Here is a 27,942-nt window from a genome sequence, read left to right as displayed (position 1 = left end):
TCCCCTGCTCTTTCTCCATAGCCCTGCAATTTTTTCCTTTTCAAGTATATATTCATTTAATATCACAATCCTCGCTATCAGTTACTCTACATATCTGTAGAGGACAAGGCAGTGTGTACTTGGCCTGTATGTTAAGTTCATACACTCACCCTCTTCCCTTTATGTCCAACAGACACCCGAGCGCGGAATCGAACCTGATGTTTGCAATGAGGGAGAGAGACTTCTCCTAGGTCACAAGACATTACCAACAACTAGAAGGAAATGATGTACCACGTTTATCTTAACACAATGGATGCACATTTCTTTTTACCTTTTCCATAGATTTCATGATCATTCCTTCAGCTTCGAACACTTTCTATCCTCAACAATACTTTGCCAGTGTGGAATCCTCCCACCAGCAAAGGTATTGCAATCTCGGAAATGTCTATATTTCCCCATCAAAATAGATTGTTAGAAGATTCCTCGTTGGGATTTGGAGCTTTTTGTAACTGCGGGGAGAAAGTTCGGTTCTAGTTTCCACTTTCTATGTGGGGAATTTGACCTATTTTCGAGGACGCTGCAGCTTTAAGAGTTTGGGAACTTGCCTCTAGAGTCGGTTGTCAATCACCGAGGTCCCGCCTCCTATCCTCAGATACAAATGGGCGAGAAGCGCTTCTGGTTGCGGTACTTTCAGCGAGAGCGAGTGGAACCTCTCGGTGCCCAGCATCTACCAACCCTGAGAAGTAGACGAGATTAGCATGATAGTCAAGGTGGGCAGAGGGCACAGGGCAGGGCAGCAGGTCCTTGGCAACTATTGAGAAACATTTTTATTGTGTATGTGTGACTCTTGCTACTCGAGCCTCTTGTTTGAAGAGAGATGAATAACAGCACATGCGAGAGCACAAGCGAGATCCTTGAAGACAGCAAGCCCATGGTGAGCATCCTTATGTTCTCAGCTGGCCTGATGGGCAATGTTCTAGCCTTGGTCATCTTGGGAGTACACAGGAAGGAACTAAGGACGAAATCCTCGGTGTTCTGCATCTTGGTGACGGGCTTGGCTGTCACAGATCTGATGGGCACTTGTTTCCTCAGTCCTGTCGTGTTCGTCTCCTACGCCAGGAAAAAGTCCTTGATCGGTCTGGTGGGCGACCACACTCTTTGTGACTTCTTTGCCTTTGGCATGACTTTTTTCGGCGTTGCGTCCACCCTAATATTATTCGCAATGGCGGTAGAACGATGTATGGCCATCAGCCACCCTTACTACTACTCCCAGCACATTGGAAGAAGTTTCGCCAAGACTGCTCTCCCAGTTATCTACGGTTTCTGCGCCTTGTTCTGCGTGATGCCCTTCGCGGGATTCGGGGAGCACAAGCAGTATTGCCCGGGAACTTGGTGCTTCGTGAAGATGGAGTCTGAGGATCCAGCTGTGGCGGGCTTCTCCTTACTCTACGCCACTCTCATCGCCTTCCTAATCGTGGCCATTCTGCTGTGCAACGGCTCCGTCATAATCAGCCTCTGCAAAATGCACAAGAACCAGAGAACTAGGAGAGGTTCCGTGCTCTCCTCCCAGAGGAGGAGAAAGAGCTTGTTTGGGCAGCGAGAAGAGGAGGTGGACCATCTCATCCTCCTCGCCTTGATGACCACTATATTCGCCATCTGTTCCCTTCCTCTCACGGTAAGCGAGATTCTAGAATTATGGCAATGTCTGGTCTGTCATTTAAGCCACACATTTTAAACGGGTCCATGCTCCAACTGAAACAGTGGGCAAAGGATTTCATACAAGTGCATGTTACGGGACTAGTAATCCAGAGATCGTCAGATCAAATCCTGCCATGATAGTTCGAGAATTTAGATTCCGTTTTTAAAAAATCTGATCTCAGTAAAAGTGACCATGGATGTTTGTAAAAACCCAACTGATTCACTGATCTCCGTTAGGGAAGGAAGCCTGCTGTCCTGACCTAGTCTGCGCCGATATGTGACTCTTAACTGCCCTCTGGTGACCTAGCAAGTCGTTCAGTTGTGGCAGTTAGGGATGTGCAATAAATGTTGGCTTTATCAGTGACACCCACATCCCAAGAATGAATATAAAAGAAGTTTTAGTCCACCATATCAGCAATTGGCTTTTCTAAGGCTTACTTTCTCTAAAGTTAGACCAGAACTTAGCAGTCAATGACTGTTAGTTAAAGTCTGTATTGAGCAGTATGATTCAATGAATGTGAGGCTGTTTAGGGCATTTGTGCGATGTGATTGGGCACTCTGTAAATTTTCTGCCTGTTAAATCATGTCATATCTCTGCATCAAACTGCAATGTCATGCTGACCTCTGATCCCAAAATAAAGTCGGTGTCTCTTTAAAACACAGCATCTCTGACATTCTATAACACCTTTTCAATTTGCAAAACAATGAGGAGATAATTTCATAACATACCTTCAAAAAGTTTTAACTTTAAAAGTTATTTCCTATTATTTTTGAAATCTTTTACCCTGTAAAACTCAGCTCAGTGCTTGAGGAGATTAAGGTAAGTTCACCGATCTCATGCTCCCAACGGGGTCAGACAACCAGTGCTATAGCACACAGTGCAGAGGTCATAGGTTCAAGTCCCACTCCAGAGACTTGAGCACAAAATCTAGGCCCATACTCCAAATACATAACTGAGGGAGTGCTGCGCTGTCGGAGGTGCCGTCTTTTGGATGAGACGTTAAACCGAGGCCCCGTCTGCCCTCTCAGGTGGATGTAAAAGATCCCATGGCACTATTCGAAGAAGAGCAGGGGAGTTCTCCCCAGTGTCCTCGCCAATATTTATTCCTCAACCAACATTTTGGTGTAAATTGCCTGATCGGAGTAGAAACCGGCATGAATTTCGGTGTAAGTCAGATGGAGGAAATTCCGGCCCGGGATTGCCTCGATCCTGTGCCGATTTTCTCCCTCCCCTCCCAAGGGTGCTGGGGGTCTCTGGGGAACGAGGTCTCTGGTCACCTCTCTCTGCCAGGTGGGCCAGTCTTCACTTGTGAACCAATAGTTAGTGGAGGATATCTGACATCACGACCGAGCCTAATCCTGGTGGACCCACACATTGAACTCTCACTGGATAAAGGAATGGGGGAACCCTGACTGATATTTCCCCAATCCCTTTCCCTAACCCATGGGGTCACCGGAGCCAATTGTCGCCCCCTTTAAGCTGCTCAGCTGAGACCAGCTAACTCGGTACAAACCAGGGATGGAAAGCGGGATACTCCTGGTCTGTGTAGGTCAATTAGAATCTGTTCACACACTTTCTAAAGTAATCTGCGTCAACCTATTGCACAGAAGGAATTATTCAACTGATTAAGGTATCAAAAAAACACCTTCCAATCATTGGACTCGTACCAGACTGAGGGAGCTGTTGAACTAAATAACCAGGCTCAGTTACATTGATGAATGCTCCTCATAGCCTGCTTATAAGTTGATTAGATTTTTACAAACAATTGTGATTAGATAATACGGAATTTCTTTTGCTGTCGTGTGTGATCTAGCTGACTTCCCTTCTCTCCACTTGGTCCAGCTTTCAGTCCAGCTGTGTGTATCACCCAGTAATGAGCTGCTGCTTCACATTACCTGACTATTGTGGGAAGCAGGATTAATGCTGATGATAACATAGAGCTGTACAAGTTCACAGCACAGAAGGAGGGCATTCAGCCCATCATATCAGTACTAGCACTTTGCTAAAGCAATCAAAACTAATCCCACTGCCCCACAGTCTCCCTACATCTGTGGATCAATCCCAAACTAATCCCACTGTCCTACTCTCTCCCTCTAGCCCTGTATCTTTCTCTGCTTCCAATATTTATATATTTTTTCCCTTAACCGAAACAATGGTCTTTGTCTCAGCCACTCCCTGTGGTAAAACATTCCATTTTCCAACAACCTTCTGCGTGAAGAAATTTCTCCTAACCTCTCTCCTCACAATTTTAAATTAATGACCCCTCGTCACTGGCTTCCCAACCACAGGAAATAGGGTGACTAGGGACAGTCTATAAAAACAGTTCATAATTTTAAAAGCCAATATTGAATCTCCTCTTAGCCCTTTATACTCCAAGAACAAACATACAAAGTGGTTGAGAAAGACCATCAGCCCCATCCAGTCCTCTCCTCGTCCATTCATGGTGCACCCATGGACACCATTGACCATCCTCCTAACCATGGAATCAGGGGAAAGAAACATGCAACCAATTCGGGAAAAGCTCTGGGAAATTCCACTCCAACTCACTGAGGCAACAAGAAAAGCTCCAGGAGGTGTTCTCTAAGAAAGAACTCGAATATATATATATAGGGCCTTTCACGATCTCAGGACCTCCCAAAGTGCTTCACAGCCAATGAAGTACTTTTGAAGTGTAATCACTGTTGTAACGTAGGAAACACAGAAGCCAAATTGCGCACAGCACAAGGATATGTGTATGTATATGTATCCAGTGACTCCTGCTTGAGAGTTCAATGTGTGGGTCCACCAGGATTGGGCTCGGTCGTGACATCAGATATCCTCCACAAGCAGCAATGTGATAATGACCAGATAATCTGTTTTAGGTGTTGGTTGAGGGATAAATATTGGCCCAGGATATGGGGGAGAACTCCCCTGCTCTCCTTCATAATAGTGGCCGTGGGATCTTTTACGTCCATCTGAGAGGGTAGACAAGGCCTCGATTTAATGTCTCATCTGAAAGACGGCACCTCTGACAGTGCAGCACTCCCTCAGCACTGCACTGGAAATGTCAGTCTAGATTACATGCTCAAGTCTCTGGAGTGGGGCTTAATCCCACGACCTTCTAACTCAGAGGCAGAGTGCGACCCACTGAGCCACTTTAAAGTACTGTGATTCCATACTCCTACATTCAGATGGTCTGTTCTGTAAGACAGTCACTATTTGGATTCAGGAATCGGAAGTACAATTTCAAAATTTGCGGATGACACCAAATTGTGGGGTGTAGTTAATACAAAGGAAGAATGTGTCAAAATGCAGGAGGACATTAATAAACTTGCAGAATGGGCGTGTGATTGGCAAATGAATTTCAATATAGATAACTGTGAGGTGGTGCATTTTGGTGGGAAGAATAAGGAGGCCACATACTACTTGGATAATAAGAGTCTAAATGGGATAGAGGAGCAGAGGGATCTAGGGGTACAGACACACAAATCACTAAAAGTAGTGATGCAGGTTAATAAGGCCATAAAAAAGAAAAAAAAATCAAGCACTGGGTTTCATTTTTTAGAGGGATAGAATTGAAAAGCAGAGAAGTTATGTTGAACTGGTACAGAATCTTGGTTAGACCACACTTGGAGAATTGTGCACAGTTCTGGTCTCCATATGATAGAAAGGATATGGAGGCATTGGAGAAGGTGCAAAAAAGATTCACAAGGATGATACCAGAACTGAGAGGTTGTAACTATCAGGAAAGGCTGAACAGACTGGGGCTTTTCTCTCTAGAAAAGAGAAGGCTGAAGGGTGACCTGATTGAGGTCTTTTAGATAATAAAAGAGTTTGATAGGGTAGACGTAGATAAAATATTTCCACTTGTGGGGGAGACCAAAACTAGAGGTCATAAATATAAGATAGTCGCTCATAAATCCAATAAGGAATTCAGGAGAAACTTCTTTACCTAGAAAGTGGTGAGAATGTGGAACTCACTACCACATGGAGTAGTTGAGGTGAATAACATAGATACATTTAAGAGGAAGCTGGATAAACACATGAGGGAGAAAGGAATAGAAGGATATGTTGATAGGGTGAGATGAAGTAGGGAGGGAGGAGGCTCATGTGGAGCATAAACACTGGCACAGACCAGTTGGGCCGAATGGCCTGTTTCTGTGCTGTACATTCTTTGTAATTCTATATTTCCCTTCTCTGCAAGTCACTTGGCATTTTAACAAGCCGTGAGATAGCAGCTATCCTACCAAGTTGCAAAATAAAACTGTGCGTCATGTGCTTGTGTCTGCTGATGTACCCAAGGCCCTTGCTCATCAAGTGGGAGAGTAGTTAAACCTAAGATATTGAAAATGAGTCCGGGTACTTCAGCCGAGGGAAGCTGGGGTCAGATAGCTTACATATTAGAGGCATGAAGTCCCACAGCTCCGAGATTTTCCCCGCAGTAGCCCCCTCCCTCTGCAGCTGAGTGGAAACCTCGCAGCAAAGCTACAGCTTCCTTTGAAGATCAAAATAAAAAATCGCCCTGTGACATTTTAGGGGAGATTAAGAGCAAACGGAAACTAGACGTCACTGTCCCTGATATCGGTGGACGAACACTTAACACATTCACATGCCAACCCTTTGCTAACTGTTTTGACGCGGGTATTAACCCGTTTCAATCGATCGATGTCACAGAAATAACGGAGAGAGGAATGTCATGTGCATGTGCTATCTGTCCATCCACTAGAATCTGCCACAGCCATTTATCGGCTCATGAAGTTGACTCTCGATTGCCCCTTTTCCCCCCTAAAAACTGCAAAGTCTTTGTGTGAATGTTTGTAACTGATTTTTTTTGCCCAATTCCACACTGGACACTGAGCAGGATTAGCATGGCATAGAAACATTATTATCCCACAGAAATTGCCCCAGCGTCTGACCAGTTGGGAACCATGTTTGACACACCAAATGAGAAGAGTTTCTCAAAATGTGCATTCTGAACGAGAATCTTCTGTTTCCAGGGAAACGCTCAGATCTTGGGGACACACCATTCTAATCGAATGCTCTAGAATCGGTATTAGACTTGCATTTATATAGCGCCTTCCACACCTCAGGACGTCCCAAAGCACTTTACAACCAATAAAGTACTTTTGAAGTGTAGTCACTGTTGTAATGTGCGAAATGAGGCAGCCAATTTGCACACAGCAAGATCCCACAAACAGAAATGAAATAAATGTCCAAACCATTTGTTTTAGGCGTTGGTTGAGGGATAAATGTTGACCAGGACACTGGGGAGAACTCCCCTGCTCTTTGAAATAGTGCCGTTGGATCTTTTATGTCCACCTGAGAGGACGGACAGGGCCTCAGTTTAACATCTCATCTGAAAGACGAAACCTCTGACAGTGCGGCGCTCCCTCAGCACCGACCCTCCGACAGTGCGGCGCTCCCTCAGTACCGACCCTCCGGCACTCCCTCAGCACTGCACTGGAGCGTCAGCCTGGATTTTGTGCTCAAGCCTCTGGAGTGGGACTTGAACCCGCGACCTTCTCGCTCAAGAGTGCAAATTGGCTCCAAAATTGTCTCAGTGGCAGGAAGCAAAGGGTAATGGTCAACGGTTGATTTTGCGACTGGGAGGCTGTTTCCAGTGGGGTTCTGCAGGGCTCAGTACGAGGTCCCTTGCTTTTTGTGGTATATATTAATGATTTGGACTTAAATGTAGGGGGCATGATTAAGAAGTTTGTAGATGATACAAAAATTGGCCGTGTGGTTGATAGTGAGGAGGAAAGCTGTAGACTGCAGGAAGATATCAATGGACTGGTCAGGTGGGCAGAGAAGTGGCAAATGGAATCCAGTCCGGAGAAGTGTGAGGTAATGCATTTGGGGAGGGCAAACAAGGCAAGGGAATACACAATAAATGGGAGGATACTGAGAGGTGTAGAGGAAGTGAGGGACCTTGGAGTGCATGTCCACAGATCCCTGAAGGGAGCAGGACAGGTAGATAAGGTGGTTAAGAAGGCATATGGAATACTTTCCTTTATTAGCCAAGGCATAGAATATAAGAGCAGGGAGGTTATGCTAGAACTGTATAAAACATTGGTTAGGCCACAGCTTGAGTACTGGGTACAGTTCTGGTCACCACATTACAGGAAGGATGTGATTGCACTAGAGAGGGTACAGAGGAGATTTATGAGGATGTTGCCAGGACTGGAGAATTTTAGCTATGAGGAAAGATTGGATAGGCTGGGATTGTTTTCTTTGGAACAGAGGAGGCTGAGGGGAGATTTAATTGAGGTGTATAAAATTATGCCGGGACTTGATAGAGTGGATAGGAAGGACCTATTTCCCTTAGCAGAGGGGTCAGTGACCAGGGGGTGTAGATTTAAAGTGATTGGTAGAAGGATTAGAGGGGAGCTGAGGAAAAAAAATTTCACCCAGAGGGTGGTGGGGGTCTGGAACTCACTGCCTGAGAGGGTGGGAGAGGCCGAAACCCTCAACTCATTTAAAAAGTACCTGGATGTACACCTGAAAAGCCGTAACCCACAGGGCTACGGACCGAGAGCTGGAAAGTGAGATTAGACTGAGTAGCTCTATTTCGACCGGCATAGACACGATGGGCCGAATGGCCTCCTTCTGTGCTGTAAATTTTCTATGTTTCTGTATAATGAGCCCAGGATAGACAAACCGCACCTGGCCCTTGAGAGATGTCTTCAATGAAAGCAAACGACGAGTATCTGTTAAGTGCCTTAAGTACTTTAAATTTTTGTCAGTCCTGCAGAACCCCCCCCGCCAATTGTGGGGTAGATTTTTGATTTTCTGCGACAATGTAAAGCAGTCAAATCGTTTGACATCTCTCCCCATTTTTATTGCTATTGAAGTCATCACCCATTTTACACAAAGTCAAGATCCACCCCTGTGACATTTTCTCATATCAACACAAGCTGTTATGTGTTTGTTATGTCCAGGCTCGACTATTCCAGTGCTCTCCAGGCCGGCCTCCCACCTTGCACCCTCCGTAAACTTGAGCTCATCCAAAACTCTGCTGCCCGTATCCAAACTCGCACCAAGTCTCGTTCATCCATCATCCCCTGTGCTCGCTGACCTACAGTGGCTCCCAGTCTGGGAACACCTCAATTTTAAAATTCTAATCCTTGTTTTCCAATCCCTCTCTATCTCTGTAACCTCCTCCAGCCCTACAACCCTCCGAGATCTCTGCGCTCCTCCCATTCTGGCCTCTTGCACATCCTCGATTTTCTTCACTCCACCATTGGCGGCCATGCCTTCAGCTGTCTAGGCCCTAAGCTCTGGAATTCTCTTCCTAAACCTCTCTGTCTCTCTACCTCTCTCTCCTTCTCCTTTAAGACGCTTCTTAAAACCTACCTCTTTGACCAAGCGTTTGGTCACCTGCCCTAATATCTCCTTATGTGGTTCAGTGTCAAATTTTGTTCGATAATCGCTCCTGTGAAGCGCCTTGGGACATTTTACTATGTTAAAGGCGCTATATAAATGCAAGTTGCTGTTGTTTACATCATGAGTGTGACATCATCAATAGGGGACAAAAGCTGCTGATGATTGCTGTCAGTCAGTGTATAATGCTGGTTTTGAAACTGATCTCGATCAATTGTGGGTGTGTGTGCTAAATGGAAACCGGTTGGTATGTGTTAACTTTCCTGTAACATTCACAACACCCACTTACCTCATCACACAGTACAAGGTGGGGCGAGCTGGTTTATTCTGATCCATTTCACGGTCCTTGTGCTGACTTATCTCAGGTCAGTCGTCGTTTTGCCCGAGACGGTATTAAACTGTGAGTGACAGTGAATAATTCACTCAGCATTTGCATTATTGGTTGGGGGCAGCATGAGCTGAATGTAGATTACTGTACCACCAAAGTCCTTGCAGGTCAGGTACTGCAAGATACAGACACAATTTGTGGTTTAGCATCAATTAGAACTAAGTATGAAAGCTGACAGATTTTAGTTATAGAGAAAATGTTTCCACTTGTGGGGGAGTCTAAAACTAGAAGTCATAAATATAAAATAGTCGTTAATAAATCCAATAGGGAATTCAGGAGAAACTTCTTTACCTAGAGAGTGGTGAGAATGTGGAACTCGCTACCACAAGGAGTAGTTGAGGCGAATAGTGTAGATACATTTAAGGGGAAGCTGGATAAACACATGAGGGAGAAAGGAATAAAAGGATATCCTGATAGGGTGAGATGAAGTAGGGAGGGAGGAGGCTCGAGTGGAGCATAAATGCCAGCATAGACCAGTTGGGCCAAATGGCCTGTTTCTGTGCTGTAGTTTCGATAACCCGATTTAACATAAAAACCCAACTGGGACAGTAATGTTTTCAGAAAAGGGGACATTCCACTCCTCTCGGTCTGCTCTACAGGTCACTTTAGTCCCACTTTCTGTGATCGATATTTAATGCCCCCTGAAGTAACTAGCAAACCACTCAATTATACTTACAATTGCTGATGAGAAGGCCCATCGCCTTCTCAGGGTAACAAAGGAAGGGCGTTAAATGCAGCCCTGCCAGAGTCGCACCCATCCCCGGAACAAATTTTGAAAAAGTAAAGCTCTCATCAAATACACTCAGGGCAGGTACAGTGCGGGTTAGATCCAGAGTAAAGCTCCCTCTACACTGTCTCATCAAACACTCCCAGAGTAGGTTCAGCACTGGTTAGATCCAGAGTAAAGCTCCCTCTACACTGTCTCATCAAACACTCCCAGGGTAGGTTCAGCACTGGTTAGATCCAGAGTAAAGCTCCCTCTACACTGCCCTATCCATGCTTTATACTTCAACCCTCCCTAATGTACTAGTGTGGTCTGCCCAGATTGGCAAACTTAGTGCCACTCTCTGTGCCAAGGTAATGCCAAAACGTGGGGCAACTTTGCAGTCTGGGGGACCCAAGGAATTGGATTGAGATTGCCCCCAGATCATTTCACATCAGGCTGGACTTGTTTGAAACCCTGTTCTGAGAGTCGCTCCTCCTGCCTCCTTCCCCCAGCCCTGGGTTCCTGGTATTTTTGCACAGTGGTTGAGGCTCCAGCAACAATCTGATGTCACGGCTTTTATTGCCTGTGTGTGGCAGTCAAAATTACCTTCAGATGAGCGTCATATTCAGCCAACCTCACTTGGCAATTTGGTCCTTGAGGCATTGTAAGATGAACAGACACTTGTTAAGGATTAGTTTTCATTTTTTCATCGCTGTAAATGAAGTCCTTGTCGATTATCGATTTAATAGGAGACATCGGACAGCTGCATCGTTTTCCGTTTACTGGCCTGGGTTTCAGGTTAACTGTGATGGGAGTGCATCATAGTAAAACATTTCATGATGTAATGCTTTGAAAACTTTTATTAACAACTTGGAACAATACACTGGAATTAAGCTTCTCGATAGGAAGCAGGAATGTGAGGAACCATCCAAGCACCATAGAGGGTCAGCGAAGGGCTCCAACAGTGAGTGCGTGCCCAATTGGGATGGAGAAGGTCACTTAAAGAACCAGTGCAGATAAAATGCTGGAGCAGAAACTAATAACGTCCTTCACAATAAAACACACATTACAGTTCCCCACCCTACTGGCTCACTGGCTCTGGTTCAGCGCAATGCCAAGTGTGGTACTGAGCTACGCAGGAGATGCCAGGTTCAGTCCTGAGTCTGTGCAGAGTTTGCTGATCTCGGAAGGGTTGATGGTAGGGGTGCTATAATTGGTTGCAGTACCCTTGCGTTTGCGGGGGGGGGGGGGGGGGGCAAAGAAAGTGGTCTGAGGTCTTACTGCCTGTATCCGTACTCCCCTGTGCTCGCTGACCTACATTGGCTCCCTATCCAGCATTGCCTCAATTTTAAAATTCTCATCCTTGTTTTCAAATCCCTCCATGGCCTCGCCCCTCCCTATCTCTGTAACCTCCTCCAGCCCTACAACCCTCCGAGATCTCTGCGCTCCTCCAATTCTGGCCTCTTGCGCATCTGCGATTTCCATCGCTCCACCATTGGCGGCCGTGCCTTCAGCTGCCTGGGCCCTAAGCTCTGGAATTCCCTCCCTAAACCTCTCCGCCTCTCTACCCCTCTCTTTAAGATGCTTCTTAAAACCTGCCTCTTTGATCAAGCTTTTGGTCATCTGTCCTAATATCTCCTTATGTGGCTCGGCGTCAAATTTTGTTCGATAATTGCTCCTGTGAACGCCTTGGGACATTTTACTACGTTAAAGGCGCTATATAAATGCAAGTGCTTGTTGTTGAGTGGTTGGAAATATATCGCCGTTCCTTCATCGTCGCTGGGTCAAAATCCTGGAACTCCCTGCCTAACAGCACTGTGGGAAAACCTTCACCACACAGACTGCAGCGGTTCAAGAAGGCGGCTCACCACCACCTTCTCAAGGGCAATTAGGGATGGGCAATAAATGCTGGCCTTGCCAGCGACGTCCACATTCCATGAACGAATAAAAATAAAAGTAGGAAAACAGCCTCTGCCACCGCTACCCAGTCTGACCTAGGTGAGTCTCCAGTCCGACAACAGTGGTTCACTGTAAAGGACCTCTGAGAAGCTGTTGAGTTGTAAACACAACTGCAACTAGGGATGGATGTTAAATGTGGTTTGCCACATCCTCCGAACTATTTTTTTTAAAAGATCCTTTGCCACTTCAAAGTCCCGCAACAGATATTTGTGCATGTGTTGTCTGTGTTACAGTAAGAACATTTTGATCTCTGGTGGGTCGGAGTTTTTATCGCAACCAGAATTGCACTAGTTCCTGGCCTTGCAGTCTATACGACTTCATTTGGAACCTTGCTTCCTGGATTGAACTTGCAAAAGCGCCATTCTGCTACAGATCTGCATAAGGCGAGTGACTCACCTCCTGACTCCCCAAAGCCTTTCCACCATCTACAAGGCACAAGTCAGGAGTGGGATGGAATACTCTCCACTTGCCTGGATGAGTGCAGCTCCAACAACAATCAAGAAGCTCAACACCATCCAGGACAAAGCAACCCACTTGATTGGCACCCCATCCACCACCCGAAACATTCACTCCCTTCACCACCGGCGCACTGTGGCTGCAGTGTGTACCATCCACAGGATGCACTGCAGCAACTCGCCAAGGCTTCTTCGACAGCACCTCCCAAACCCGCGACCTCTACCACCTAGAAGGACAAGGGCAGCAGGCACATGGGAACAACACCACCTGCACGTTCCCCTCCAAGTCACACACCATCCCAACTTGGAAATATATCACCGTTCCTTCATCGTTGCTGGGTCAAAATCCTGGAACTCTCTTCCTAACAGCACTGTGGGAGAACCTTCACCACACGGACTGCAGCGGTTCAAGAAGGCGGCTCACCACCACCTTCTCGAGGGCAATTAGGGATGGGCAATAAATGCCGGCCTCGCCAGCGACGCCCACATCCCATGAACGAATTTTTTTAAAAGTCTGGTGTTGGCCAACCAAAACTTATCATAGGGTAGGTGATTTGGAGTTGTTCCATTTTCTTTTCAGTGTGGCGCCAATGCTTATCAGTTGACCAAGTTTCCACAGAAATTGTGGTTTTAGCCATCGGCAGGTTGGTTGGTGGCTGTTTCTGTGGGGAGTCTGGAGTTTAAAGAGTTGCACTGTCAGAGATGCCGTCTTTCAGATGAGACATTAAACCAAGGCTCTGTCTGCCCTCTCAATTGGACATAAAAAGTCCCAGGACACTTTCGAAGAAGAGCAGGGAAGTTCTCCCGGTGACCTGGCCAATATTTATCACTCAGCCAACATCACTTAAACAGACTATCTGGTCATTATCTCACTGCTGTTTGTGGGATCTTGCTGTGCGCAAATTGAATGCCGCGTTTCCTACATTACAACATTGACTGCACTTTTAAAAAGCACTTCATTGGCTGTAAAGTGCTTTGGGACGTCCTACGGTTATGAAAGGCGCTATATAAATGCAAGCCCTTGCTCTTTTTAAAACTTTTATGTGCCATCGAGGAAGTCACACAGGATGTTATGAGAAGCTACTGCAATAGGTCAGTGGGTAAATGGCCAATGTTGAATAGTCATACAGGGCAGGAAGATCCCAGTTTCAATCTCCGGTTGGTGTTGAGTTCACTGATATCAGCTGGGGGCAGCAGTGGTAGGGGGAAATCAGCCAGGGGTTCTGCTCCTGGTCACTGTCCAGCAACCACTGTCAGAAGGTGCGTATCTGTGGATGACGGGCAAAACAGGGGTCAGGCTTGGCTGTGATGTCTTCTAAAAGAAAGAAAGACTTGCATTTATATAGCACCTTTCACGAGGTCCCAAAGCACTTTACGGCCATTGAAGTACTATTTTGAAGTGTGGTCACTGTTGTAATGTAGGAAACACAGCAGCCAGATTGCACACAGCAAGATCCCACAAACTGATGTTGGTTGAGGGATAGGCCAGGACACTAGGGAGAACTCCTCTACAAAATAGTGGCCATGGGATCCTATACATCCAACTGAGAGGGCAGACAGGGCCTTGGTTTAACGTCACATCCAACAGTACTGCACTGGGAGTATCCGGCTGGACAATGTGCTCAGGTCTCTGGAAGTGGTTTGAACCCATAACTTGCTGACTCAGGAGGTAAGAGTTCTACCCACTGAGCCACAGCTGACACAAAGTTTCAGTTCACATAGCTAGGAATGGTCACATTCCAGACTCACACACTCAGAATGGCCGGTCGGGTGTGGAAGCAAAGAGCAGCCAGTGCATGTGGAACAAGTCACAGCAAAAGGCAACATCATCAGGAGAGGAGAAAAATTGGCCCCGAGAAATTGTTTTGAAAAATCGGGCTTTGATGTGACTCAAGACGGTTTTTTATGGCCTTACTGTTCCATTTTCCTTTCTTCTGTTGAGTTACCAAGAAGATTGAATTTCCCATCCACAAAAATATTTTGATATATACAGTTCTTATGAATAATTAATTACTTGAGTATAACATAGAGGACAGAAACTGCCAGAACCCCTGCCAATAACTTTGAACAAAGTCTGAATCTGATAATGGTTAATATAAGCAGAATCCAATGGACCAAACCCCTTCCCATTCACTCATTGTACAGAATTCCAATGGACCCCTTTCCATTCACTCCCATTGTATAAAATGCCAATGGAATAAATTCCTTCCCATCCACACCTATTATACATAATCCCAAGAATCCAAATCTCTTTCCATTCATTCCCATTGTATAGAATCCCAATAGGGCAAAACCTTTTCAGTCACTCCTATTGTATACAAACCCCTTCCCATTCATTCCCATTATATGGGATCCCAATGCACCTAAGTCTGTCCCTTTCAGATATTCATGGTTCTTCTAAACAGTGAAAGATTCCCGTAAGAATGTCAACGTTTGTTGTAAGTACATCATAGGAACGTAAGTACAGCGTAGGCAATCTGACCCCTCAAGCCTGTTCCACCATTCAATTAAATCATGGCTGATCTGTATCTTAACTCTATATTTACCTGCCTTGGTTCCATATCCCTTAATCCCCTTACCCAACAAAAATCTATCGATCTCAGTTTTGAAAGTTTCAATTGACCCCCAGCCTCAACAGCTTTTTGGGGGAGAGAATTCCAGATTCCCACTGCCCTTTGTGTGAAGAAATGCTTCCTGACATCACCCCTGAACAGCCTGGCTCTAATTTTAAGATTATTCCCCCTTGTTCTGGACTCTCCCACCAGAGAAAATAGTTTCTCAGTATCGACCCTATCAAATCCTTTAATCATCTTAAACACCTCGATTAGATCATCCCTTAATCTCCTATACTCGAAGGAATACAAGCCTGGTCTATGGAACCTGTCCTCATAATTTAACCCTTTTAGCCCCGGTATCATTCTGGTGAATCTACACTGCACCCCCTCCAAGGCCAATATATCTTTCCTGAGATGCGGTGCCCAGAACTGAATGCAGTCTCCAGATGCTGTCTAACCAGAGCTCTGTGCAGCTGTAGTATAACTTGCACCCCTTTGTACCCCTTGAGAAGAAGGCTAGCATTCCATTAGCCCTTTTTAATTATTTTCTGCACCAGTCCACTAGCTTTTAGTGATTTCTATACATGGTCCCCTAAATCTCTCTGCTCCTCCACTGTTCCTGGCTTCGTATTAATGTACCACAGCTGACCTCCACACACTCTCACACTAGGCCTGGAGCAGCACTATGTGGAGAGACTGGAGAAGCTGGGATTGTTCTCCTTAGAGCAGGGAAGGTTAAGAGGAGGTTTAATAGAGGTGCTCAAAATCATGAAGGGAAACTGTTTCCAGTGGCAGGAGGGTCGGTAACCAGAGGACACAGATTTACGATAATTGGCAAAAGAAGCAGAGGGGAGATGAGGAAAAAAAAATTTCTGCATCAAGTTGTTATGATCTGGAATGCACTGCCCAGAAGGGTGGGAGAAGTAGATTTAATAGTAACTTTCAAAAGGAAATTGAATAAATGAAGGGGGAAAATTTGTAGGGCTATGGGGAAAGGGCAGGGGAGTAAGACTAATTGGATAGCTCTTTCAAAGAGCCGGCACAGGCACGATGGGCCGAACGGCCTCCTGTGCTGTATCATTCTAAGATTCTAAGTCATAAATACAAGAAGAACAGTCAGGTCCTGAAATTGGTATTTACCTCATGACAATATACAAGCAGCTCAGAGGGGGGACGGGGTGAGGGGGGGTAGAAAACATGAAAGGTTATTAAACAGGATGACAACATCTGCCCAGTACCAGTGATAATAATAAGCAGCGCTGGTGTATTGGAATATCTGTTATATTGCTGGTGCCCGGGGTCTCCAGCTGAATTCTGTGACATTCAGTAATTGCACAGGTTAAACAGGCGTGACAGAGACAGCAGCAGGGGTGATCCTTAAAATAAAGCTTTAAACCATACCAGCTTAACAAATGTAGAATGTTTCGTTAATGAGACTGGTTGGAGCTGAGACACAGTGTGGGGTGCTTCAGGGATATTTGTACAGCAATTGGACAGGATTGGTAGGAATTGGAATGGAACTGTGATAGGCCAGATGCTTGAGGAGCACATAATGCCAAGTAGGTAAACCAGAGAGAAGGTGAACTGGTTCACTGTCTCTGTATCCAAGGCAGGCAATGCATCATTAAAAGAAAAACTTGCATTTACATAGCACCTTTCACAGCCTCAGGATGTAATGCAGGAAACACGGCAGCCAATTTGAACACAGCAAGGTCCAACATATAGTAATGTGAGAATGGCTAGATAATCTGTATTCAGTGATGTTGGTTGAGGGATAAATATTGGCCAGGATGCCAGGGAGAACTCCCCTGGTCTTACTTGAAAATTGTGGCCATGGCATCTTTTACATCTGTCTGAGAGGGCAGACAAGGCCTCAGTTTAACATCTCATCCAAAAGACAGCACCTCCACCAGGGCAGCACTCCCTCAGTATTGCACTAGAGCATTAGCCTGGATTTTGTACTGAAGTTTCTGGAGTGGGATTTGAACTTATGACCTATCAAGACTCAGAGGTGAGCATGCGACCCACTGAGCCACAACCCATGTACAATTCTACATGGACATCCCTGGGACAAGCTATTGGGTCAGAATTCTGTGCTGTAAGGTTGTACTAAAGGAGTACAAACCTTTCTTTTCAGAGTATATTTAAAAAATATATCCCTTTTTAGACTCTTTCAGAGGCAGCACGGTAACATAATCATGTCTCCAGAGGCAGAGAGTACCTCACAAGGCGGTTCCATTCCCTGCCTCCAAGGGCAAAAACCCCAGCATGGACAAATGTTTGCCATCAGGGCCAACCATTTTCTTCTAGTTGTGGAAAGGGTTTGATTTGTTGGGATTCCACAGTGGGAATGAATGGGAAGAGAGTTAGTCCATTGGGATTCCATACAGTGGGAATGAATGGGAAGGGGAGTGATTTATTGGGATTCCATAGAGTGGGAATGAATGGGAAAGGGAGTTGGTCCATTGGGATCCAGCCCACACTAGGATACAGCTCCAACATTGCTGTCCTCTACACCAGAGTTTCCCAAACTATTTTGGCTCCCGCCTCACAGTAGTGAAGGCGAGCACTCTCACGCCACCCCCCCCTATAAACGTAAACATTAGATATTTCTTGATAATTTATAAAACATAAAACAAAGTTCATTAAATCACAAGTATAAAAATAAAACCTACCGTTTTCCTAATGGTACTGGCTCCTACCCTACAGGTCTTTACTGTAAAGCAGCATTTCCCAAACCGCGGGGCGGAAAAATAAAATATTTTCAGAAGAAACGATATTGAGATTTGTCCTAAAGTGACCACTTTTGCCGTCTCCCTACACCCTACACATGTAGCGGTTTGGGACACGGCCTTAGATTGCAATAATCCACTCACGTGAACGAGGAATTCCCACGGAATGGCAATGACTACGTGTGGTGCATACCCTGGGTATTTGCAGTTCTTTTCAGTGCACAGTCTCTGATTCTGCCTGCATTATAAATTGGGCAAGTTCAGAACATGTTTAGACTGAAAGAACTCCAGAATGTTGACAGGGGTGTTAAGGACATCTCACTCACCCTGTGACCACCTGCCTCCTGCGTCCTTTCAGCTGGTGCCTCTAATTTTCTTGGGATGGGCATTTGTTCTTCCTTATTTACCCCATGTCACTGTTTGACTCATGCCTATTCACTCAGACCTCTATTGGGCGTTGCTAAAATTGCTGTGTTAAAGGTGAACTCTCTCTGACAACAGATTAACACTGACCTCTCTATTGAGATAGTTAAAATATAAAGAACTGCATTTATATAGCACCTTTCACAACCCCCTCAGCACATACCATAGCCAATGAAGTATTTTTCAAGTGTAGTCAATGTAGTAATGTTGGTTGAGAGATAAATGTTAGCCAGGACATTGGGGAGAACTCACCTGCTATTTTTTGAAATAATGGCATGGGATTTTCTACATTCACCTGAGAGGGCAGACAGGGCCTCAGTTTAATATCTCATCTAAGAGACAGCACCTCCAACAGTGTAGTACTCCGTCAATACTGTACTAGAGTGCCAGCCTAGATTACGTACTCAAATCTCTGGAGTAGGGCTTGAACCAGTCTTCTGACTGAGGTGAGAGTGCTGCCCACTGAGCCACGGTTGACATCTGTTGGGTAGAAACTCTCCACCCCCACTGTAAGTGTGGGCAGAACATGTCTACACACGTGATACCCGGGCTGTGTCTGGAGTGGTGCCATCTTTGAGTCGCAGGTTATTTCCGGTACCTTCTTTTACCTCATTCATTCTTCACCCCTACCCATTAGGGTCTCTCCTTTTTAACCTCTCCTCGTTACCACTGCCTGTTCAGAGAGTTGGAGTCAGGAGCTGAGGTCAGAAGGGGGTAGAATTTAAAGTGTAAACACTAAAGCTTCGATTTCCATGGCAGGGCAAAGGTCACCGTATCAAAGAGGCAATGGTTGGAACCATCTGGGGACAGAACAATCATAGACACTTCCCCTGATAACGAGGAGTTCTTCGCTTAAGGTCTCGAGTCTGTACATCCAAGGAAAGTAATTCAACCAAACAGCAGAAACTCGCATTCATATCGAGCTTTAAATGTAAAAAAAAATCCCAAGACCTTCACAGAGGGAGATGATTAAATAGTTGTGGTAGGGTTGCCAACTCTCGTCGGACGTATTCCTGGAGGTTTCATCACATGATCTCACGCCCCCACACTCCCGCCATTGATCGCTCAACACATTGATCCCTGCGGTGCCCTGTCCCCAGGAACAATTGGAAAGCAACCAGTCTCTTCGTTACCCCGATTGGATGATTCTGGACTGTCAGTCAAACAGCCTTATTCCCATCTCCAATGTTTTTATAACTGATAAACAAAAGTGTTCAATGAAAATGATAAAAACCACACCATTTTTTTTAATGCCCCCTATGATTTCTTTCTTGCTCGCAGCAGTGTCCTGGAGATTAATCTTGAATTCCTGGAGACTCCAGGGCAATCCTGGAGGATTGGCAACCCTACGCCATGGTGGGAGAGATACAGCAGGTGATCGGAAGCATGGTCAAGTGGCCATTCTTCCGGTGGAAGCATACACAGTGACTGTCATCAGTCTATTCAACTGTGGGGGGCATCACAATTCTCACCTGACATTTGCACTTTCCAGCCAGATTATTACTCTGGAACCGTGACTGCTATTTCCCTCTCCTTAACCCAGAGGCAAATTGTCACACCCTCCTATAACTGAGATCAGCTGATTCAGGAGGGCTGGAGGGAATTGAACTCGAGACCCCCTCATGATTGGTCTTACTCAGCTACTCACTGCCTTGATCGACTGGGTCATTCCAAAGTTACAGAACCAGATCTGTTGCACGGTCAGACTCAGTCACTTCCCACTGCCAGGCAGCCCAATTAGGACATGGAGCACTCGATGTTTAAACAAACTCATTAAAAAAAAACAATCACAGAGGAGGCCAAAGCAAACAGAGCGATTTTAACATCAATGACCCTTCTTAGCAACCGTTTGATATTTAACAGGCTCCATATAGTGAGCCTCACTCATAAGTGTCTTCACTTAGAACTTTCAGTTCGATGTAAGGAGAGACTTTGGCCCTGGTTGGTATTTTGGTAGATGAGCAGTGTCGAGAGACCCCTTACCGCCTAATGAAAAGCTTTGTACAATGTGTTATGCAAACAACAAAGCAGTTTTCCTAATGCACCTCACCCCCCACCCCCCCACCTCCCACGGGCTGCCCAGGAGCTAGAAAGAGCTGGTAGCTGGATTCCAATCTCTCAATAGCTGTTCATGTTGGAACGCTGCATTCTACAGCAGAACAGTTCATTCGCGGTTTTCATGCAAACCTTTTTGCTATTTTTAGGAGGGGGGGGGCCCATTTTCTTCCCTCCCATCCTGAAGGCATCGACTCCTTGTGGGGATGCCGGTTCCGGCCCTGGGAGTGTTTGATGTGACGTGTAAAGAGAGACTTAGTTCAGTTGTAGACAAAGACACACACACGGACAAATGCGCACACGGACATGCACAGAAGGAAGGAAATAGACATGCTGAGAAAGAAGGAGAGACAGACATGCCCAAAGAATGAGTGAGAAACACACACACAAACATGCACATAGAGAGGGAGAGAGAGAATGACAGACACACACAAAGAGAGGAGAGATACAGTCAGAGAGAAAAATTTGGGGGAGAGAAAGAAGGAAGAAAAGAATGAACTTGTATTTATACAGTGCAGTATCACATCCTCCGGACATCCCAAACTGCTTCACAGCCAATGAATTACTGTTATAGTGCAGTGACTGCTGTTATGTAGGGAAGAGAGGGACTGAACAAAAAAGAGAAAGAAGGATAAAGCAGAAGAACGATGGAAAGAAAGAGACTGAGGGAAAGCAAAATTGCGAAACAATAAAACAGGTTTAGAAGGGCGTGTGGTGCAGCATCAGAAAAATCCGCATTCTTGGGGGGTGACACTGAGTTCAGCAACCAGTCCTTGGCTGTACGGTCTTTCCAGTTTATTGATGGGTATTAACCCTTTTGGTCTTTTCTTACCTGAAACCTAATTTATTTGTCTTGCCATAATTAATCTGTGCCGGGAGCATTACCAGGATTTGCTGACGAGGCAGCTGTTTGGGTATGGCACCTCGTGGAGACTGGCCGTGCCGAACCCTTTGCCAGCTCGCTGAATGGGCCAGGAGCCGATGAGGAGAGGGAGGCATTGAAAAGGCAGTGTCACGTCAATGCTGTCCACCACTGGTAAAAATATATGTTGTGTCGCACTGATGCAGGTCACTGGACCCTCGATGTTCGGTGCTGCATGAGGTTGAGGCACGGTTTGTGTTTTACATCCCGTACACGTTGAGCTCCTGATTGTGGCTGTGTTGCCGTGGTGAAGGTGCCAAGCTGTGCCCGGGCACTTACCAACAGGGAGGGCGGGCAAACCAAGAGTGAGGGACAGGGCTCATTTAACTCCAGTAGGCGGTTTCATTTGGAACAAGTTAAATTACGAGGACAGGTTGCACAGACTGGGCTTGTATTCCCTCGAGTATAGAAGATTAAGGGGTGATCTAATCGAGGTGTTTAAGATGATCAAAGGATTTGATAGTTTCTCTCTATCTACCCTATTTTCTCTGGTGGGGGGAGTCCAGAACAAGGGGGCATAACCTTAAAATTAGAGCCAGGCCATTCAGGGGTGATGTCAGGAAGCATTTCTTCACACAAAGGGGAGTGGAAATCTGGAACTCTCTCCCCCAAAAAAGCTGTTGAGGCTGGGGGTCAAATGACAATTTCAGAACTGAGATCGATAGATTTTTTTGGGTAAGGGTTTTAAGGGATACGGAACCAAGACAGGTAATGGAGTTAAGGTACAGATCAGCCATGATCTAATTGAATGGTGGAACAGGCTCAAGGGGCTGAATCCCCATCTTCCTATGGTTCTGGCAGAAACCTAGAAGATGAGTGTCTGCCATCTTAGTTGCATGGCAACCAGGAAAAAAGAGTAAGCTCTTTTTTAAAAAAATAAAATTTCGCCTTCAAGAACAGGATAGAGCAAAACATTGTTTGGCAAAAGCTTGTGCTTGAGCAATTAGACCTTCTGCCGCCATGCATTGACTCCCTGGCATTCGCTATACCAGAGTTCAGGCTCTGTGTTTGGTGCCAGTGGTTCCAGGTCATTGTGGGAACTGAGCCCCAGAACTCCCAGGTGAGACAGCACTGATCCTCCTTAATGAGGAAGCATCACCACCAGGACTCCCTCAAAGAGAGGGTCTCACTGCTTGATGGAGTTAAAAGGTAGAGTTGCATTGGTAAGTTTCCTTCAAAGTAAAGGCCTTATCACCAGAACCCCCTCAAAGAGGATGCCTTGTCACGACAGCCCTTCCAAAAGAAGGATCCTCACTGCTGGACCCCACTTTGAAAGCAGGAGAGCCATTTGTAATCCGCCTTCAAAGAAAGAGTCTCACTCTTGAAGTAACAATCTGGAAAATGCTTCCACTTTTTTTAAATGGACACCATATGGTGGAAATCAGTATGTCCCCCCCCCCCCATGCCAATACCCCACTTCACATGGCACTGCCATCACCCCTGGTATTCGCTGACCAACATTGGCTCCCGGTCCAGCAAAGCCTCGCTTTTAAAATTCTCATCGTTGTTTTCAAATCCCTCCATGCCCTCGACCCTCCCTATCTCTGTAACCTCCTCCAGCCCTACAACCCTCCGAGATCTCTGCGCTCCTCCAATTCTGGCCTCTTGCGCAACCCTAATTTTTATCACTCCACCATTGGCGGCCGTGCCTTCAGCTGCCTGGGCCCTAAGCTCTGGAATTCCCTCCCTAAACCTCTCCACCCCTCTTCCTTTAAAGACACTCCTTAAAACCTACCTCTTCAACAAAGCTTTTGGTCATCTGTCCTAATATCTCCTTTTGTGTCTCGGTATCAAATTTTGTTTGATAATCGCCATGGGACTTTTACTAGATTTACTACAGGCGCTATATAAATGCAAGTTGTTGTTATTGTTGCCATGCTAACCCATCTTCCAATTTTCCAACGGTGGGAAAGGCGGAAAGGAGGGGCCCATCCAATGCGTCTTCCCCCTCAGCCTTTCTCTCCTCACTGTGTTGCAAGTTGTAATACTGATAATAAAATAAATGAATGATTATTCAGCAGGGCACACCCTCATCTGGAGCTCAAAGTGCTGTTGACAGACCCCATAAACCTTGGTCCTTGATAGTATGAATTGGACCAATCTGACTGCCAGGATTTGTAGAGTAAGGTTGACAGCCTCCAGAATTAATATTTGGCTGATGCATTATTCGATATTGTTTGGCTCCTGTGCTCAGTATATTTATCTGGGCATGTTTCACAGATTTTGTCAAAAGATTAGACTGACCTGACATGAACCAGATCTTAAAGGTGTATTGCAATCAGTCAGTGGAACAGAGTGCAGGAATCGAAGCAAATTAACACATTCTAAGAGGACAAATGATGATAAATGTGTTCAACAGAACAAGATCTGAAGACTTTAAATAGTCGAAGCTTCAAATGGTAGATGTTCCAACCCTTCAAATGTTGAAAACATTATGATGGATTCTAAACTGTCGCTACCTTCCATTATGGCAAAACCTGCCCTGAGAGTGTTTGATGGGTAAGTGCAGAGGGAGCTTTACTCTGTAACTAATCCATGCTCTACACTGTCCCATCAAACACTCCCAGGGCAGGTACAGCACGGGTTAGGTACAGAATAAAGCTCCCTCTACACTGTCCCATCAAACACTCCCAGGGCAGGTACAGCACGGGTTGGATACAGAGTAAAGCTCCCTCTAAACTGTCTCATCAAACACTCCCAGGGCAGGTGCAGCACGGGTTAGATACAGAGTAAAGCTCCCTCCACACTGTCCCATCAAACACTCCCAGGGCAGGTACAGCACGGGTTAGATACAGAGTAAAGCTCCCTCCACACTGTCCCATCAAACACTCCCAGGGCAGGTACAGCACGGGTTAGGTACAGAATAAAGCTCCCTCTACACTGTCCCATCAAACACTCCCAGGGCAGGTACAGCACAGGTTAGATACAAAGTAAAGCTCCCTCTACACTGTCCCATCAAACACTCCCAGGGCAGGTACAGCACGGGTTAGGTACAGAGTAAAGCTCCCTCTACACTGTCCCATCAAACACTCCCAGGGCAGGTACAGCACGGGTTAGACACAGAGTAAAGCTCCCTCCACACTGTCCCATCAAACACTCCCAGGGCAGGTACAGCACAGGTTAGATACAAAGTAAAGCTCCCTCTACACTGTCCCATCAAACACTCCCAGGGCAGGTACAGCACGGGTTAGATACAGAGTAAAGTTCCCTCCACACTGTCCCATCAAACACTCCCGGGGCAGGTACAGCACGGGTTAGATACAGAGTAAAGCTCCCTCTACACTGTCCCATCAAACACTCCCAGGGCAGGTACAGGGTTAGATACAGAGTAAAGCTCCCTCTACACTGTCCCATCAAACACTCCCAGGGCAGGTACAGCACGGGTTAGATACAAAGTAAAGCTCCCTCTACACTGTCCCATCAAACACTCCCAGGGCAGGTACAGGGTTAGATACAGAGTAAAGTTCCCTCCACACTGTCCCATCAAACATTCCCAGGGCAGGTATAGCACGGGTTAGATACAGAGCAAAACTCCTTTTACACCTTTTCCACCAATGTGACGTAACCCCCTACAGCACAGGTTGTGGTTTATCCATTGTCCTTAAGAGTAAGAGTGAATTTAGTGCCAAGTGTTGCACAGTGTTGGCCGAGAATTTTCTTGGAGCTGCTCCTGCTCGACGATGTAGCTTTGGCGGAAGTGCGGTAGAAGCCCTGTTTCTGTGCACGACCTGGCTTTCCTTTGCACTCCTGGCAACGTTACATAAGCGGAGCGAGAGGAGCTCTGAGGAAATTCCTGGCCTTGACGTTGAATCGCACTAGAAACTGGATTGAGACATGCCCCAAACTCTGTCACATCTGGCAATGAGTGGAAACTTTCATTCCGTCAGGCAGCGGCTCGAATCGTCAACTCTGGTTGGACATACTCCTGGAGGTATCATCACATGACCTCCTGTCACCAACCGCCCCGCCCCAACACTCCCGCCATTGGTCACCCAACCCATCCATCTTCATTGGCGCCCTGCCTTCCCACAGCCAATCGGAAAGTGAATAGACTTTTAGCTGATTCTTGACTGTCAGTCAAACAGCCTTTTATTCCCATCAAAGTTTTGACAATTAATGAACAGAACTGTTCAAAGAAAATTAGAAAAACACCATTTTTTCTCCCGTGTGTTGCTCACAGCAGTGTCCTGGAGATTAATCTTTAATTCCTGGAGACTCCAGGGCAATCCTGGAGGGTTGGCAACATGAGGCTTGGTATGGACCCCGATCCTAGAGGTGAAAAGACTAACCCACAACACCATCCTATCCACATTACTATTGAATCCGCTCCATGTGCATATCCCTCAAATCAGTCACACTGTCAAGAAACTCTACTGATAAAAGCAAAAGATAGCAAGGGCAAAGGGAGATATCAGTTAACAGCAATTGGAATCAGTTGGTTAGGCTCTTACACATGCACTAAGAGATAACACTGCCTTCCACATGTCAGCTGGGAGCTGAACGCTATTTGTTCAAGAAACGTGTGCCACTTATTTAACTTGTGAACCCGTTGGAGATAACAAGACAAATGAACAAGACATCCTGTTCTTAAGCAGCTTATAAAGTTGGCTGCTTTGCTGTGGTTTTTCCACAACTCAGTCAATTTGCTTCATATCATTGTCTGACTCTTGTATGTCCAAACTACCAATGTACCAGAATTATTAGCTTTTACCCATCACTTCTACATGTTTTTTTTGCCCTCCGATTATGTCAACTTCTCTCTTAAAGGCGCTGCCTAGTGTTGAAGGTGGTTCCATGGCTATGGGATGCCCTCTGGTATCTCCCCTAAAAAGGCCTTCCATGAACCACCTACACTTACACTCGCCAACAGAATGAATCCCTTTTGTTGAAAGGGATTGCCCCTTTTTAAATTCCTGCCCCTCCATTCTGTTAGACAAGACCATCACAAGGCAAGCATATCACGGAACATAATTCATCTGCTTAAGTGCAGTCATCTCAATGCTGGCACTTGAAGGACCCTCAGGTCTGAAGTCCATGGCTCCACCAGTTAAGTCATCAGATAAAAGATGGTGGCTAGTTTCCTCTTTCCTAATGGATTGAGACATTTTCAGTGATTTCCCTCTCCCCCTGCTCATTGAGGAGAGGGTGTCAGTGCCAAAGGGTACTTGTCCACTTTTTGTACCCAGAGTATTGGGTATAGCAATATTAAATCCAAAGTAAAGCTCCCTCTACATTGTCCTGTCAAGCATTTCTAGATTGCCAGCACAGGCATGATGGGCCAAATGGCCTCCTTCTGTGCTGTATCATTATAGAAGTTACAACATGGAAACAGGCCCTTCGGCCCAACATGTCCATGTCGCCCAGTTTATACCACTAAGCTAGTCCCAATTGCCTGCACTTGGCCCATATCCCTCGATACCCATCTTCCCCATGTAACTGTCCAAATGCTTTTTAAAAGACAAAATTGTACCCGCCTCTACTACTGCCTCTGGCAGCTCGTTCCAGACACTCACCACCCTTTGAGTGAAAAAATTGCCCCTCTGGATCCTTTTGTATCTCTCCCCTCTCACCTTAAATCTGTGCCCCCTCGTTATAGACTCCCCTACCTTTGGGAAAAGATTTTGACTATCGACCTTATCTATGCCCCTCATTATTTTATAGACTTCTATAAGATCACCCCTTAACCTCCTACTCTCCTATTAGATACAAATAGAATCATAGAATCATACAGCACAGAAGGAGGCTATTCGGCCCGTAGTGTCTGTACCGACTCTTTGAAAGAGCTCTCCAATTAGTCCCACTCCCCCTGCTCTTTCCCCCATAGCCATGCAAATTTTTCCTTTTCAAATATTTAGCCATTTTCCTTTTGAAAGTTATTATTGAATCTGTTTCCACCGCCCTTTCAGGCAGCGCATTCCAGATCATAACAACTCACTGCGTAAAAAAAATGGCTCCTCATCTCCTCCCTGGTTCTTTTGCCAATTTTCTTAAATCTGTGTCCTCTGATCACCGACCCTTCTGCCAATGGAAATGGTTTCTCTCTATCAAAACCCTTCATGATTTTGAACACCTCTATTACATCTCCCCTTAACCTTCCCTGCTCTGAGGAGAACAATCCCAGCTTCTCCAGTCTCTCCACATAACTGAAGTCCCTCATCCCTGGGACCATTCTAGTAAATCTCTTCTGCACCCTCTCCAAGGCCTTGACATCCTTCCTAAAGTGTGGTGCCCAGAATTGGACACAATACTCCAGCTGAGGCCTAACTAGTAATTTATAAAGGTTTAGCATAACTTCCTTGCTTCTGTACTCTGTGCCTCTATTTGTAAAGCCAAGGATCCTGTATGCTTATTTAACAGCCTGATCGACTTGTCCTGCCACCTTCAAAGATTTGTGTTTTGTGTCCACTAGAAACAGGCAAAATTCCTATGGAGCAGCTGCATCACCACAGCCTCTGTCTACTTAGGTTAGTAACCTCCAAGTTCATTTCTTATGGAGCCCTTGCAGCAGGCAGAGGGAGGAGAATTTAATTCCTGAATTTGAATTTGATGTGTGGGGGGTTGGGGGAGTGAGTGGTGGTCAAAAGGTGAAAGGTTGTTGTTGTAACTATGCATCCTACCCAATCCTTTGGGAGTGATAGTTTTGGTGCTGTACCATAGACCCACTCCTTTGGCACAAGTTGAGTTGATGAGTCAGGTTTTATTGAAGCGGA

At 45.8% G+C, this 27,942-nt stretch overlaps 1 protein-coding gene across 1 annotated transcript in view; it reads left to right on the top strand.

The window, feature by feature from the left end:
• The first annotated feature begins 626 nt into the window (after positions 1-626).
• ptgir (prostaglandin I2 receptor) overlaps positions 627-27,942 on the top strand; it is a 48,101-nt gene continuing 20,785 nt past the window's right edge. Inside the window, exon 1 of the mRNA XM_067974822.1 lies at positions 627-1,654. Coding sequence (XP_067830923.1) covers positions 857-1,654 — 798 coding nt within the window. The 5' untranslated portion in view covers positions 627-856. The remainder of the gene's footprint in view (positions 1,655-27,942) is intronic.

The sequence above is a fragment of the Heptranchias perlo genome, chromosome 41 (genome assembly GCF_035084215.1).
Source record: "Heptranchias perlo isolate sHepPer1 chromosome 41, sHepPer1.hap1, whole genome shotgun sequence".
Taxonomy (NCBI): Eukaryota; Metazoa; Chordata; class Chondrichthyes; order Hexanchiformes; family Hexanchidae; genus Heptranchias; species Heptranchias perlo.
Note: the sequence above shows the minus strand (reverse complement) of the source record. Positions and strands in the feature narration are given on the sequence as shown.